This window comes from Pempheris klunzingeri, chromosome 11, assembly GCF_042242105.1.
Source record: "Pempheris klunzingeri isolate RE-2024b chromosome 11, fPemKlu1.hap1, whole genome shotgun sequence".
NCBI lineage: Eukaryota > Metazoa > Chordata > Actinopteri > Acropomatiformes > Pempheridae > Pempheris > Pempheris klunzingeri.
The window spans coordinates 940,300-957,828 of record NC_092022.1 but is presented as its reverse complement, the minus strand read 5'-3'; the positions used below and the strand labels follow the sequence as shown (position 1 = coordinate 957,828).

At 39.2% G+C, this 17,529-nt stretch overlaps 1 protein-coding gene across 1 annotated transcript in view; it reads left to right on the top strand.

The window, feature by feature from the left end:
- The window catches only part of ephb2a (eph receptor B2a), a 30,456-nt gene extending 22,944 nt beyond the window's left edge, over positions 1-7,512 (top strand). Inside the window, exons 12-16 of the mRNA XM_070840138.1 lie at positions 4,044-4,259; positions 5,280-5,429; positions 6,680-6,873; positions 6,973-7,128; positions 7,404-7,512. Coding sequence (XP_070696239.1) covers positions 4,044-4,259; positions 5,280-5,429; positions 6,680-6,873; positions 6,973-7,128; positions 7,404-7,512 — 825 coding nt within the window. The remainder of the gene's footprint in view (positions 1-4,043; positions 4,260-5,279; positions 5,430-6,679; positions 6,874-6,972; positions 7,129-7,403) is intronic.
- Positions 7,513-17,529: the final 10,017 nt, after the last annotated feature.

Here is a 17,529-nt window from a genome sequence, read left to right as displayed (position 1 = left end):
CAAGAGTTTTTCAGAAGAGGTTTAATTAACGCTACTTTAAAGGACTGTGGTACTTTAGCCTGTTAGTAAAGACTGATTGATAATATCCAGTAAGGACGTGTTAATTAAACCTCTTCTAAAAAAGCCTACTCTTGATTCAGGTGTATTAGGCAACTATAGACCTTTATCCAACCTTCCCTTTCTCTCCTAGATCCTGGAGAAAGCAGTAGCCAATCAGCTGTGTAATTTTCTAAATTCTAATAGTCTATTTGAGGATTTTGAGGACCGATATTATTTACCTCATACATGCTTCCTCTGGGTAATATTATCAGGAAACACTTCATTAATTTCCACTGTTATGCAGATGATACCCAATTATACTTATCAATAAAGCCAGATGAATCCAATCAGTTAACTAAACTCCAAGTTTAAGGACATAAAGTCCTGGATGAGCAGCAACTTTCTGCTGCTAAACTCAGATAAAACTGAAGTTATTCTGCTCGGACCTAAACACCTTAGAGACACATTTTCTAACAACATAACTACTCTGGATGGCATTACTCTCTCAGGTTGTCCCAATAAGTCCTTAAAGACTCTCCAGCTGGTCCAGAACGCTGCTGCTTGTGTTCTGATGTGAACTAAGAGAAGAGACCATATTTCTCTCGTACTCAGGCTCCTCTCCTGTGCAATCTCCTTCCAGTCTGGGTTTGGGGGGCAGACATCCTCTCTACATTTAAGATTAGGCTAAAAATCTTCTTTGCCTTGGACCAGGCCCTAGTTATGCGGCTATAGGCCTAGACTGGTGGGGGACTCCCATGATGCACTGGGCTCCTCTCTCCTCCTCTTCCTCTCCATCTTTATGCTTCATGTCTCTTTAATGTCTGTTACTAACTTGGTATCTTCCCCGGAGCCTTTCTGTGCTTTTCTCATCTCTCTGGTTCCTGTGGATCCTGGTCCTGGTTCTCCTGCTGTGGTTCTCTGGTTCCTGTGGATCCTGGTCCTGGTTCTCCTGCTGTGGTTCTCTGGTTCCTGTGGATCCTGGTCCTGGTTCTCCTGCTGTGGTTCTCTGGCTTCATGAATCACTGCTGAGGATCGTCAGCCACCAACACTTTTTACTGATATTAGTCCTGTTATTATTATCCAGATATTAACTATTGTCATGTTTTTCAATCTTACTATATTGCTAACTATTAGTCATATTCCTATTCTATTCAGTGCTATAGCTGCTGTTAGCATTTTGGTTGCTGTTTGTTTTTTCTCTCTCTCTAATATAATATCTGATGCTGCTCATGTGGGGATTCTTGAATCCTTAATGTTGAATTACTGAATCGTTGGGTCTCTCTCTAATTAGTTTGGTCTAGACCTACTCTTTATGGAAAGCGTAATGAGATAACGCTGTTGTGAATTGGCGCTATATAAACAAAGACTGATGATAAAGATTGATGATGAGTGTCATTCGCAGTGAGCCTGCAGCACTATCGATCAGATGATCGATTTAGGAGGGACTAAGATTAGCATAGGGGTCTTCTATTGTATTGATACATGGCATTAGCTTAAATCCTGATGGAATCACTTCCGTAAATTTGGATCAGATAGGCATCTAGTGGGGATGTTTTTATCAAATAGTCCAGTAACAAGAAATCAAATGTTATCAGGTAATGGTCCGATAGAATAGAGTTTTGTGGGAAGACTGTTAACTGTTCAATTTCAACACCATAAGCCAGAACAAGGTCAAGGGTGTGGTTAAAACAGTGAGTGGGTTCATTTACACTCTGGGAGAAGTCAATTGAGAGATGAAAGCAGTGCTCAGACCATCATTATCATTGTCCACATGAATATTAAAGTCACCTACTATAATTACTTTATCTGCACTATGGATTACATTTGGTTGAAGCTCTGAGAACTCAGTTAAGAATTCAGTTCGGGGGCCAGGAGGGCGGTACCCTGTAACTAATAAGACTGGCTTTAGTGTTTTCCAGGTTGGATGTGAGAAACTAAGAACAAAGCTTTCAAATGAATTATAGTTGAGTTTAGGTCTGGGCTTGATTAATAAGCTAGAGTTGAAAATGGCTGCAGCTCCACCTCCTCGTCCAGAGTCTGGAGGAATGTGAGTATTAGTATGACTCGGTGGGGGGGGGGGGCTTCATTAAGGCTAACATATTCTTCATGGTGCAGCCAGGTTTCTGTCGGACACAATAAATCATTATGATGGTCTGATATCAGATCATTTACTAAAACAGCTTTGGATGGCAGAGATCTGATGTTTAACAGTCCACATTTAACTCTCCTGTCCTGTTTCATAGTGCCAGTGGTGGTATTAACTTTGATTAGATGTTTCTGCAGAACTCCTCTCCTGTTGGACTTAATAGATCTAAATGATCTGAATGGGGGACGGACACAGTCTCTATGGGATGTTGGGGGGTTGACCGTTCTAATGGAGGAGCAGAGAAGCCTGTAGGACTGCAGCTCTGCCTCCTGGTCTCAACTCTGGATTGTCAGGTTTTAGGACTAATAAACTCAGCCAGGTTTCTAGATCAGAGAGCAGCTGCCGTCTCTTCTAATGAGACCAGGTCTTCCCCAGAAAGAAGCCCTCATTGTTAGCTGGGCACCACCTCAACAGCCAGCGGTTGAATGATGACATGCGGCTGTACATGTCATCACTGGTCCGGTTGGGGGGTCCAGAGAAAACTACAGAGTCCGACATTGTTTTACCAAAATTGCACACCGACTCCACATTAATCTTTGTGACCTCCGATTGGCGTAATCGGTCGTCAATCCCACCAATGTGAATTAAAATCTTACCAAATCTACATTTAGCCTTAGCCAGCAGTTTCAAATTTGATTCTGTGTCGCCCGCTCTGGCCCCCGCTCTAGCCCCCTGCCGTAGCTTATCAGTTAACCTATTCAGTTATTCTGTTTCTGTTCCCAGCACCAGGTTGCCAGTTTCTCATTCAACTATTCCACCCTGACTTCAGTAACCTCTGCTTTTACTGTTACTGGCGCTGGGTTGCCACTTACTAAATTGGCTAGTCTTGCTGCCAACCATCCCAAGTCAATGTGCAATGGTCAGGTGTCTCTGTATATTCTTTGTAGGCTTTTGCTACTGAGCCCAGAAGCCATGTTGAATGAACTGTACTATGGCACCGTTCTAGTCTTTTTGACCACTCAGAGCACTTTAACACTACACCCACCCATTCACATAGCACACATAGCTCTCACCCCCTGCACGAGACTGTGGGGGGACTTTGTAAAGCACTATGAGACACTCTGTTGTGATATTGGGCTATACAAATAAATAAATTGAATTGGGGGCCCTCAGCAGCTCTTTCAGCAGCAGGCTGAGGCACCCACTCTGCAAGAAGGAACGCTACCGCAGGTCATTTCTCCCATCAGCCATCAGACTCTATAACACCAGCATCACTGGCTGATGTTAATTATACTGCCTACCATCCATGTCATTCCATTCCTGTCTAAAGTGTAAATATCCTATGGTGTAAATATTTATTTCATTTCATCACAATCCATATATTTATATTTATTTTCGCTATTTTTTGTCTTTTCTATTGCTTTGTTTTTTTCACTCTCCCTGTTTATATTGTTGCTGCTGTAACAAGAAAATTTCACCCTATGGGGGATCAAATAAAGAGGTCTAAGTCTAAGTCTAAGTCTAAGCATTCATACTCTGATGGGAAGCCAACCCAGTGATTAGGAAACTAACAATTCACACTCACACACAGAAGCTGTTCAGATTCTTGTCCAAGGACACTTCAACATGCAGACCTGAAGAGCTAGGAATCAAACTGCTGATCCTCCAATTAGTGGCCCGCTCTACCACTGAGTAGATAAAAGCCATTCTTAAAATCAATAAATCAACATCAGTTTGGTTGATAGTTTCTAGAAAAAAGGGTTAGGGAAATGAAGAAAAACATCAATGTTTTTCTTTTTTTGGTTGATGTAAAGTGAATTTATAGGAATTTGCTGACTATGTTGTTACATAGTGATGTCACTGTTTAGTCATCATTGATTTTTCACGAAAAACATCTGTCTGTTTTTTTTTCTTAAAGCAAAATGACGGGCAGTTCACAGTGATCCAGCTGGTGGGAATGCTGCGTGGCATAGCAGCAGGAATGAAGTACCTGTGTGACATGAACTATGTCCATCGAGACTTGGCAGCTAGGAACATCCTGGTCAACAGCAACCTGGTGTGCAAAGTGTCTGACTTTGGTCTGTCACGCTTCCTCGAGGACGATACTTCAGACCCCACCTACACCAGTGCTCTGGTGAGTGGTCATCTCCAGGGCCTACAGACTACAGGGACCATATTCACAAAGTCTCCTAACAGTCCTCCTAAAGGGCACCAAAGGTTCCTGGCAAAGAGTTTCCTCTTCCACTGCTAAGAGACACTTTTACAGGAGAACTAAGAGAAGCTAAGAACTAAAGACTAAGGGATGGAGTTGTATTGATGACATCATGTTTCTGAATGAATTCACCGTGATTCACAGGTGACCGGTTTGTGTCAGTGAATGTGGAATAAAATATTTAATCTATACATGGGGCCATGAAAAGGAAATAGATTGGATTGGATTGGATTGGATTGGATTGGACTAGATTAGATTAGATTAGATAAAAAAAAAAAGATTTGTAATTTAGATTAAAGGTCCCATATTATGCAAAATGTACTTTTTAATGTCTTTTCAATATAAATATCCCCAGTATATCTAGAGACTCTCAAACTATGAGAAGAAATCAGCCTCTCTCTTTTTCTCCCGCTCCATTCTTCACTAAATGTGTGAGAAAACACCGCGTTTAAATTTGGTCTCCCATATGATGTCATAAGGGATCATGTGACCTCCTACCAGTTCTTCAGCAGGTGACTGTCCCCGCCCACGGATAACCTCCTGAATCCACCTCACTTGTTTGGTTCTCACTAACACCAGCTCCCACTAACACACACATGTTGAAAGCGAAGCAGCAGATTGTTCTGTGGTTCAAACAAAGGCTGAAAACAGCTGCAGCGTCTAGAGGAGCAAAATAATGGGTTTATTGAACATTAAACTATGTAAACCTGTTCTGGTAGGACCTCTGAATATCAGTATAAACTTCAAAATGAGTAGAATGTGGGACATTTAGATTAAATTAAATTACAAATTAAATCAATTTACTGGAAGTTAAGAGGCCAAACAAAGCCAGTCAGTAAATAGGTGTCTAAAAAAGCAACAGTTAGGGCTTAATAGCATGATACCTGTTTTTGTCTTCCATGTCCGCTATGCCAGTGTTGACTCCGCTCTTGTTTATTCCAGGGAGGGAAGATTCCCATCCGATGGACAGCTCCAGAGGCCATTCAGTACAGGAAGTTCACCTCCTCCAGTGATTGCTGGAGCTATGGCATAGTAATGTGGGAAGTGATGTCATATGGAGAGAGGCCCTACTGGGACATGAGCAATCAAGATGTGAGTAAAGACTTGTAGAAAAGACCATATTTATATATTTCCTACATATCACAAAATTTTCATAGTAAGGTAATGATCTTCGAGCCTAATTCAGTCAAATGTAACAGTAGTTTTAGAAGTCCATTTGTAGCCTATAAATGGGCTGTAAATTATTACCAGAAGAAAGTGGTGCAGACACAACACTTGTTTTTGTGATCTGTTTCAGGAAGCAAACTGCCCAGCAGAAGTCATTGTATAAACTGTGGATCATTTTTCATAGCTTTTACACAAAATTCATTCAGTGACCGAATCATTCAAGTTTTCTCACACAATCTTAGCCACCACCAAAATGATGTGTATTTGCACTCTGTTTTGCACGTTTACATCCTATTGTCTAAACCTATATTAAGATGAACTAAGATACATTAAAAACATTTTTTTGTTGAGATTTATGACAGACTTCATGGTGCCAGGTTAGGGAAGGGGTCACCTTACTTTCCATTCCTCCATTGAAGAATTGGAGATGGAAACACTATGACCACCAATCGGCAGCATTTCTGAATACATCTGCAGAAGATTGCAGGGATGGCTCAGGCACCAGAGAGATCCTTTACCATGTGGACCACAAGAGAAGACAGTGTTATATTTCTATATCTGTAGCTCTCCTTTACAAGTATGTCTAATGAATGTATATGAGTTTTGTATTGCACTTAAATTTCATTTTGTGCACTAGGAGTGACTTTGTGGAAAAATTGCTAAAAATAAAGAGATAAAGCCCGTTGAAGCATATTGTAAAATTTCTGAATCATCTATGTTACATAAAGGGTAGGACAGACCATGCAATTAAGAAATTAGTGTTATTGTTGTTGCAATAGAATCCCCTTGTGGTGGGGACACTATGGGTGTGAGCATGGCTGTAACTCAGTGTTGAACAAGAACATGGTGACTCCATTGTATGTATTGGTGACTAGCACTGCTTAACTTTTTTCTAGCCAGTTCTTTCAAAAGTGAAAATATACACCTTCTAACAACTCCAATATCCCCAGTCCCAGACCTACCACTGCACTCCACAGAGTAGAAACCAGTCTTGCTGAAGATAACCCAAACAAGTACATTTTTCAAAACGCCAATTTTGTTTTAAGATCGATGGTGCAAGCTACAAAGTAGTTTATCTCAAATGCCAACAGACATTGGTGTCATTTGTGGCTTTGTTTGAATGTTACTAGTCATATTTCAAGACTCAAAATCAATTTTGATGTAAATTCCTATAGGTGATCAATGCCATAGAGCAGGACTACAGGTTGCCGCCCCCTATGGATTGTCCAAGTGCACTGCATCAGTTGATGCTGGATTGCTGGCAGAAAGACCGTAACAACCGGCCCAAATTCAGCCAGATTGTCAGCACCTTGGACAAGATGATCCGCAACCCCAACAGCCTCAAGGCCATGACTCCGCTGTCATCAAGGTATGGCAAAGTGAACCTCATGACTTCACAATGTAAATGAACTACACCTCTAACAAATCAACTTTCTCACACTGTCTGTGTCTTCTTTATGTCCACCAGTGTTCACTTACCACTGCTTGATCGCAGCACTCCAGACTTCTCCTCTTTCAGCACAGTGGATGAGTGGCTGGATGCCATTAAAATGGGACAGTACAAGGAGAACTTTGCCAATGAAGGGTTCACCAGCTTTGATGTGGTGTCTCAAATGACCATGGAGTATGTTTGATACTTTTGATATATGCATGCTGTAAAAGACACAGATCACACAAGAGAGATTTGCTGATGATACCAACTATCATGGTCATTGCTAGTTCATTGTGGTTTAAATGCTAATGCATTTGAGCTGATGCTCCTGATTTGTAACAGAAAACAAATATCTCATTACTATCTATCTTCATTTTGACAATATAGCCAGAAAACAGGAAGTCTTGGGTGGCAGGTGACAGTCTTGTGCTATACTGAGGTGGAACTGACAAATGGTTTCTCTTCAGGGACATCCTTAGAGTGGGAGTGACTTTGGCTGGTCACCAGAAGAAGATCCTCAACAGCATCCAGTCCATGAGGGCCCAGATGAGCCAGATCACTTCAGTGGAGGTGTGATGCGAGTGCACACATGCTATGTTTACTGTAAGAAACCCAGCAGCTACCAAGCCCACATTCTCCTGGAACCTTGGTAGAGGGCAGATGACATAGACACAGACTGTGGCTTCAATCCAACCTCAGCCCCACCCCCTCCCTCCAAACTCTCATGGCAAGGTTCCATCAAACTGCAGCACACCACAGATGTTTGGAAGTGTTCTTGTAGCTGCTGTATGTCCAGGTAACAGTCAACCAAGTCTTCAAACTGTTCATTTTCTTTGGTGGGACACCTTGTTTTTTTAAATTGTTCTATTAGATGATACCACACCATACTTGGCTCCACTACCACCAAGTTCAGTGAGAAATCAGTTTTGAAAATTGGCCTTTCACCTTATATTTTTGTACAAGACTTACTGTTGAAATCAGCTGAAAGCTAGTAGTACCCATTGTTTTCAATGGATCAATTACTTACAAGTGCCACTTTTAGGTGCTTCCTGACAGAAGGCTCTTACTGCTAGCTCTGTCACACAGTGATGTTGGTCTCCTAGATTTTTACTGGGAGGCAACAGGGCACTGTGCTGGTGCCCTGGTTGTTTTAGTTAGCTCTGTAAAGTTTCCATCTCTTTGACATATTAATGGCAGGCAGTTTTACAGCAATAGACATAAATGTATGTCAATGCTGTAACTGCCTCTCTATATCTTAGTTGTCATTGCTATTGGCAGAATCCATACAGGCTTCAAATAGTGTGTCTGGACACAAGGGATTTGTGCAGGAATGAATGCAACTACATACTTCTTAATGTGTATGATGTGAAAGATAAAAGGTAGCATATGCATTTTTGGCTGTCTTCTTTAGTCCTGTTTATCTAGCTGCACAGATCCACCTTTAGCTCTTCTTCTGTTGCACATGGCTGCTGAAGGCAGGTTTACTGCTGCCAGTAGCTGATATATGCGCGATTTGTAATAGAACTTTGTGATCCATATTTTAAAGATATACTTTAATCACCAGTAGTAAACACAGGTGCCACCAAATCAGACAGAACTGAAACCTCAATTATTATAGCTTTAACCAAACAAACCAACTAACATCATATCCACAGTTTATTGGGCTACTTCCACACCTCCTCATACAAATCACTGCATCAAGCTAGTGTGCTTGTCAGATTGTCTGTTTGGGAACATTCCAAAAATTGTTGTACACAGCTTCTATGTGGTTCTGCCGTTACAAAGGGAGCTTCAGGCGCACTTTGTTTCAAATAGACTGGGGCCATGGGCAGTCCTTCCTGTAGTTTACGGGTTCCAATTCATTTTTTATTTATCTATTTGAAACAAGTGAGTATGCAAATGCAAATACACAGTAACAATTAATTAACACACAAAACAATCTAATAAATACAAAATAAAATAATATATGGACAGAATTAAAATATACTAAGATTAACAGCAGTGGCTAAACAATAATAAGACAAGGAAAGTGGCCTATGTAAACCCAGAGGCAGCAGCAGTAAGAGCTTGCTCTTTGAAAGCACCTGATTGGGTTTTTAGGATCAAAAGTAGCTAATAACGTTTGCACTGGTCAAATTGTAGGGCATGGGCTCTCAAGCTGCACTCACTTTGGCTCGCTGGAATGAAGGGAAGAGATTTGCCCTTTAAAGGGACTCTTTGAAAGGTCACCACCTATTTCAATGCCTATGATGTCAGAAGCTGCAGTTATTGTTTTGACTGGTGACTGGACATCTTAGTAAAAGGAAAGAACCACAACAATGGCTTCCTTAATGAATCATTTTTTCAGCTGACAATCGGTTATATAAACTGGTCATTTGAAAATGCCATAAAATGGCATGAATACTGATATTCTTATTTTTACACACATCTTCTTACCAAGAAAATATTGTTGAAATAAACGTCACTCACCTAAAATGGACCACACTGTTAGTAGTTGGGCCATATACTGTCTGTCATTCACTGTGATTTTACTGTCCTGTTTACTGTGAAGCTGTGTAAAGTTACTGTAAAGTCTGGATCAAGGTTTGGTTTAGGAAACAGTATATTGCAGTCAAAACCCTCTCAGTGATGCACATGTTTTTGGAGGCAAAGCTAGAATGCTTCATGTTTCACAAGCAGAGTGTTTTTACTTTTCAGAAATCAGTGTTGCAGCACAAAGTTGTAATCTTGTACATATCAATATACTTTGTTTCATTTATCATACACCCCACCTTAAAGCTGTATGGTTTTTAATACAGTCTAGTTACTACTCCACCAATAATGTGCAATCTTTGTTTGAGTGACTTAATATCTTTATTAGTTTAGACACTACCTGATTTTAAGAAAATAACCAATAGTGCCCCAAATTCCAAAGTTCCTTACCAGCTTGTACCTTTGTTTATATATTTAACACAAGTTGTACAGAAATGTGTTGCGTTCACCACAGATAAAACCAACAATCATCACCAGTCAGCATCTGTGTCCAACCTAACGCTCAGTCTCAGACAAAATGTTATGCAATGCCAGTACGATTGTCCATAATAACTTCTGTTGTATGCATGAAGAGGGGAAGAGGTTGCCATAAGAACAATGACCGGTCCTACAAACCAAACAACAAAATACGTCGTCTGTCATTGGCTTCCAAAATAACTCATATGAGCATTTTCTGATCTGATGCCTCAGCTGGACAACATCATTTGTCAGAAGCTTCCAAAACCACTTCTGACATCAAATAGTCAGAATTCACACAGACATTCCAGTTGTATACACAGGCTGTATTATGAATTTGAACAAACAGCTAACGCTGTTGTTATTGTGAGGACAGTCTTCGCAAGAAGAGAGGCATCATGCCCTCCTTGAAAGTGGGATTTATCTTCTCAGGTTTTCTGTAGGATGTACATGAACTATGGGCCCTCCGACTGTGCTCTGATGATCTGTCCATGTGCATAATCCCTTTATGGTTTAAAATGATCCAGCTGAAGTGAGAAGTGAGAAGCCACTTCTCAGAGGAACATTAGTTTTAGACCTCATATAAACAGAACACTTTTCAATTCTTTTTGTTTGTTTGATTTTTGTAAAAATGTGAATTTTGATAAATGTGTGCTTTTTATAAACATTATGTGGTGATGACAATGATTTACACTTCACACTTTGGGTCATATGATGGCTGAGGGATTCTTTTTTGGTAATGGCTGCATTTGGCATCTTAAACCTCTTCCTTCCACTGTACTGGCACAAAACAGAGGTTTACCCACTCACTGTAAATGTACTGTACATGAGTTCTTACCTCGAACTTGGTCATGTTTTAAATGGTCAGAATGTCCTTCGTTCATAGGAAGTACAACACTCCTGATTTTGTGATTGCATCCAATAGCACCCCAAATCCACCAGACTTCCTCCCAGCTGACAGATGATGAAAGTGCAATGCTATTTTAAAATCTGAGAGGAATCTGTGTCCTCCCTTCCGAATGCACTGCAGGTTTGAACTGTGTTGTTGTTCATTTCATGCCACGCACTGAACTGCTTTACTTGTATAGTATTTACTGGTGCATGTTTATGATTGAACATATTCTCTTTTTTTATCGTTATGTTTCGGTGTCTGTAAAGGACTCGTTCATCTGAAAATCACACTCTACACACAGTGGACACTGACTCTGCCCTGTGCTCTGTGTCAAACCTCCTAGAGTCACACAACTTGTTTGGCAGTTTTTAAAAAGGTGCTTCCACATATTTTGAAGTTCTTCCAACAGATTTTTTTTTCACATCCTTTTCTTTCCTTTGATACTTCATTTATGTTCATGTTGTTCAGTCAGATTTTTCAATAGCAGTGTGCACTATTGTCATACTACATGTGGCATTGTTGTAACAATGGTCCTCTCTGTTTTACAGCCGTATGAAGACACTGTACTGTACATATGCACCGTATGCACATTTCAGTGTGTTGACACATTGAGCCCAGATGGCAAATTCACTGCGCAACAGCTGCTACTGTTATTTGATGTGTTTTTGTTGGGAAATCTATGGTTCAAATTCTTGTACTTTTTGATTATTCAGAGCCTATCACTCAGATGTTGGCATAAAGTCATACAAGTTTCGTGGTCAGGATCACAAAGCTTGCAGGATCATTTTGAGCTCCCTTATCTAAAGAAATGGAACTGGAAATAGTCACACCTCCCTCTAAACCTTCTCTCCTTGTGTAACAGTAACCCAACAATAAGGTGTCTTAGAGAGTTTAAGAGGTGAGAGTCTGAGCAGTGAGTCACCTCTGACAGACTGGATAAATGTCGACTATCAATATGGGATCATTTGGGTTGCACAAATTAAAGTTTCACAAATTAAAGTCCAAAATTCTATCTTCATTTTGAAATCAAGAAAGAAAGTTAAATCAAAAAAGTAAATTTAATATTATATGTTGTTTAATACGAAGATACACACACACACACACACACACACACATTACTGCTCAAATGTTTGGAGTCACCCAGAAAAATTCATGTTTTCTATGAAAACTCAAACTTTTATTCCTCAAACAATTAGCAAAATGAACACAGAATATAGTCAGGGCATTGACAAGGTAAGTAATAATGATTTTTAATTGAAATAATAAGTTTGTCCGTCTAACTTTGCTTCATCAAAGAAACCAGCATTTGCAGCAATTACAGCCTTGCAGACTTTTGGCATTCCGGCTGAAGAAATTCTATGTAAAGAAATTTAGAATAGGCTTGATGGGCACTTCATTTACATACCATACGGACAAGCTGCTCCCCCAACAGCTCATTAGTGTTGATATCTAGTGACTGTGCTGGCCACTCCATCATAGATAAAACACCAGCTGACTGCTTCTCAGTCTCATTCTTGCTTGAAGCTGCTCTGTTGTCTTTAATCAGCACAACAGAAGTTTCCAGCTGTGCTAACAGAGTTGCACGAGGGTTTTCTAATGATCAATTAGACTTTTTTTGTTCACACTATTGACTACTTGCAATAGTTAATACAATGTGCCATTGGAACTCAGGAGTGATGGTTGCTGAACATGGGCCTTTTGTGGGTTTAGAGAAATAAGAACACTTCTCAGTGATCACAAACTGAGTGGTAAGGCCAATATAATCAAGTGAACATGTGGGTTTGGAGCTGAACTGCAGATTCTCTACTATATGCACTGGCTGTCTCACCTCTCTATGTGGGGTCATTCACAAACTATGAATAGAAATGACCCCATTTGAATATGACTTCTCTTTGTAAGCTTAAAGAGAACATTCTTTTTTTGTAATTGTTTCAGTGTGTGTGTGCCGAGCTCTGTCCATATGCTGGCCTATGTTTGAACTACACTGTGCTGTTGCTACACCGTGCTGTTGCTTCTTAGTACTCATGAGCTGAAATATGCCTGGTTCTGGCAGCAGGTTTTCTTTTCCTGTATATAAGTAGGAAATGTTCAAATTCTACACATTCTAGTTCTGAAGGAAAATAATGGGAAATTTGCACATTTGCTCTCTGTCCTACAGTGAGATAATGTCTGTGTGTTAAGTACAGAGATGGAGTGAGAACATGGTTTGCACAAACACTGGATGCAGAGGGAAACAGCAACACGTCTAAGCTTACTAATAACTTGTTGTGTCTCATTTCTTTACACAAAGAAACCAAAAACAGTAAGGGTGATGAACAGTTTAATCTGTCTGTCCAGTTTTTCTGTGCAGCACCTGGCAACCCCAGTTTGACAATGGAAGTTGCACAAAGTCACTGCGTGCGGCATCATCAGAATAGCTCCCGTTCCAATTAACCACTTCAAAACTGTGTACAGTTCTCTCTCTGTAGTGAATAAACCACACACAACATGTTCATTAGGAGGTGTGGTAGGTGGATAGAAATCCATCTTATCTTCACTCTTTGAAAGGAAGAGAATCAGCGTAGTTCACAAAAATGTTGATCTATTCCTTTAAGACAGTATGTGCATGATTTGAAAACTTTCAACTATGGAACACCTGTTGGTAGAATAAAACACTATTTTGTGGGTGGTGTTCTTCTTAACCAAAATTCTGAACTGAATCATAATAAAATTGATGGCTTCCAAAACCCCATACACAGTACAGAGCAGCTGTTTTAAAGACCAAAGGTTTTTGATATGTTTACACTGAAGTTCTAAAAGTCCTCTGCCAATAGTCAACTTCCCTTTACAATGTAAGTGAAAATTAACTCTCAGAATCCAATATTTCAGCTTTATGCAGTACCTCTTCCCTTTACCCAACAATCTTCCTTTTTGCCTGACCCAGGGTGGCCCTTAAAACATTTCTACTGAGATATTTCCTGGACCCTTTTTGGTCCAAAGCACATGGACATAGGGGTCAGTGTTAGATTTTAGAGGGTCACCCACAGCCAAACACACCTCTCTTATCAGCCCTTACCACTGTGATCTCACTTGGACTTTTGTTTTTCTATTATATGTTTTTCTGTATAAATGTATATTTGATGGTATACCTGTGAATTATGTATCAACTGAGTTATTTGTAATACTGTTATTGGTTTATTTTGTAAAAAAATCAAGAAAATGAAAAGTAAAGAAAGAAAACATGAGAAATCTGTTTTGTAATAACTGTCTTCAATAAAAAATGTAAAGATAAAAAAACAAAACAACTGTGACATGCAATGACAGTTCTGCTTGGATCATGAGCAGATCAGCATGTACCCGAAGATGTCCCATCTCTGATCATTCTTTAATGTTGCATTGTACACTGTATATTATCTTTACAGCAGTACAATTAAAAAACTTCAGAGAAAAGATCAAATGTAACTCATTTCCTAGTGAACACCGTCCACTCGGATGCATTCACTCACATTGTGGTTATGACATGGTGATGCAAACTGTGGACACAAGAGGGGAGTAGAGAATCTGCCACGCGTTTAGAACAAACACTGAGGATACTAAAGAAATATACAGTATATATTTCTTGGAGCAATGTCAGACATCAAATCAGAAATGATGAATAAATATCAGAGATAATTAATAATGATATTGATTAATAAGACTTACTGTCCACCACTTCGTAAATGAAGAAAAAGAAAACAAAGGCAACTTTCAGATTCAGTCTCATTATACAGACCAAATGATCAATTTGGCATTATGCTCATGAATTAACTTAATGACTCTAACCAAAATTGCTATATTGGTAACTAGTTGGAGGACTTTGGAATTCTTGGCAGCGTAGCGGTCGGCAGCATTCACTCTTGTTCGACATTAAAGAGAACAGCAAGTGTATTAAAAGACTTATTAAAGCAGAAACAGAGAGAGAGAGAGAGTTTGTGTGGGTGTCTTCATGTGAATATGCAAAGGAAGTTGAGGTTGTGAGCTGGCTGAGACAAAGGAGGACCACAAAAGGTGGGAGGATAAAAAGGTGACTATACATGACTGCTAACACAGCCCCCCTGGTGTTAGCTGTGTCTCTCAGAGGAGGCCAATTTATAAATCTGTTTCAATTAATTAATTTCAATTAATGAATAAATAAGTAAATAAATAAATAGGAGTACAAAAATCTTTCAATATTTATTCTTAGGCCAAGAGGTTTCCCCTCTGAATTTTTACACAATGATGAAGAATGTCACTATTTATTATGTGCTCAATATAACTAATGTACTTTGGCTGATGATGATATTTCATGAGCATCTTTAAGATGTCAAGCCTAAACAAGGACAGGTGTCAAATTAGCTGTGGATAGAAATCCTTTATGCAGCACATCTGTCTCATGTCAGTGCAATCTGTTGCAATGTTTTTGGGCTTTCCTTGAGAAATGAACTAATTAAAATAATTAAATAGATTAAATAAATAAATAGTCAATTAACACCATTCTCTCATGTGTCATTCTCATTTGACTGACTTCACTATTGGTCAGCTTGGTGTAGCACAACCACACTAGGCAGCCCTACCTCTTCCTAACGTGGCACTTAGTGTGACCTACTTTTCTTTTTACATGATAGAGACAGGAACGGGAGCACTTTTATTTCTGTTGTCATCTTTTTCTCAGAGCAAAGACTGTGATTTAGTGAGACTCTGGGGATATTTATGTAATGTTTAATTTTTTGCTAACCTGACGTCACTGGCAAACAGAAGATTGAGGGATTTAGGATTAGTAATCCATTGATTCTACGCTGATGACATTCACATGCATGTTCAACTAAATTACTGAAAACATTTATGTCTTTTTGTTTCAGTTAACCCAGCAGCACACGTTTCTGTGCTGTTTGGTTTAAGTATCCATAGATGTCAAAGATGAGGAAATCATTCGATTGAGCACACATGCAGGGTTACACTCTAGGGTACAACAATCATGACCTCATAGTAGTAGAGCATTTTAGCAAAACTGAGATTAAAATTTTTACCAATAAAAACACACAATACAAAAAAAGAGAGAAAAACAAAAACAAATAATGAGACATATTGAATGAGTCTTATTCTTTGGTGGTGGCACGTCATTTTAACGCATTACGTGCCACCACCACAGAAACAGTGTCAATGGACGTCAACAACCCATAGAAGTTCAAAATAGTCACAAAATTTTATCAATTATTTCTCATTTTATGTTAGTTTTTTAACTATAATCGCTACATTACTCAAGATCCTCTTTATTTCATCAGTCCATGTCAGTCATGTCAGTCAGTTACTTCAATAGCACATTTAATTTTTGCCCTTGTCACCTTCATATATTTCATAGGCCTAAACTTCCTCTTTTTATCCATAGTCCAGTCTACGTTTCCTTTGTACGATCAATATTTCATTTCAAGTTTCTCCATTTCACAACTATTAACCTACTATTCCACTCTGCAAATACAAATGAAATTTTCAAGTTAATTCTAATATTGGGCTACTTTATTTATTTAATTTTGTAAAGTGATCCTTTAAAATCCGTGTGTTCGCGGAATGAGAAAACTAAAACTTTGTTATAGAACTAAACAAATACATTGTTGTACTGTTTGTGTTGTCTCTCTCTCTCTCTCTCTCTCTCTCTCTCTCTCTCTCTCTCTCTCTCTCTGTCCAACCTCCACCCAACACGGACCCTGACAGAAGCCGCCCACATTGAGCCTGGGTCTGTTCCAGGTTTCTTCCTGTTAAAGGGGAGTTCTTCCTCCACTGTTTCCTAATATAATATCTGATGCTGCTCATGTGGGGATTCTTGAATCCTTAATTTTGAATTCCTGAATCGTTGGGTCTCTCTCTAATTAAAGAGTTTGGTCTAGACCTGCTCTTTATGGAAAGAGTCTGGAGATAACGCTGTTGTGAATTGGCGTGATATAAATAAAGATTGATTGATTGATTGATTGTTAGAAAGGTGTCGGCATGGAGAGTAACAGATCAGTATGAAGAGTCACCTCTGTGTAATTCTAACCTTGAGCATGTTTAACGGCTTATAATTCAGCATCATAAGGGGCTACACACATGGGACCAACTGTTATAGAGAACTCTTGACCTTGAGGTATCATGTCAGTATAGGCAACAACAGGGTTGGTTGTCAAATATGGGTGAAATATGGTATATAAATATATAAATATTTAGATTCCTATTTAAAATCTGATTACACAAATGTGTTTAGCATCACCTTATAAACTCAGTTCAGAGATTTACAATTCTAGTGGGAGAAAAAAGAAACTCACAAATTCTTTAAAAACTGCAATTCCCTTGAGCCACGCCATGCAATTTGATACAAATTGGGACCACAGCCGTACTTCTCAGGGTTTAGGGTTGGAAATAGGTTCATAAAAGATATATCTACTGAAATATACCACATATCTAGTACACTTGACTGTGTAATTACAAGAAAAATCAAATATGATGGTTTCTGTCAGATATTTAAGCTAGTATTCTAGAAAATGAGGTTTTGGATTGGCAGTTCTTACAATTTACAAAGTAGGGTTGCAAAAAGATATATCTATCTATTAAATATATCAATTAATGATATATTAGAATGTGGCTGGAGGGCGCCCCCCTCTGAAACTACATGGCACTGTGCCAGATTTACCAGTATCCTGAGTTAGCGGCGGTGCCCTGAACAGTTATATTCAGGTGGGTGGCAA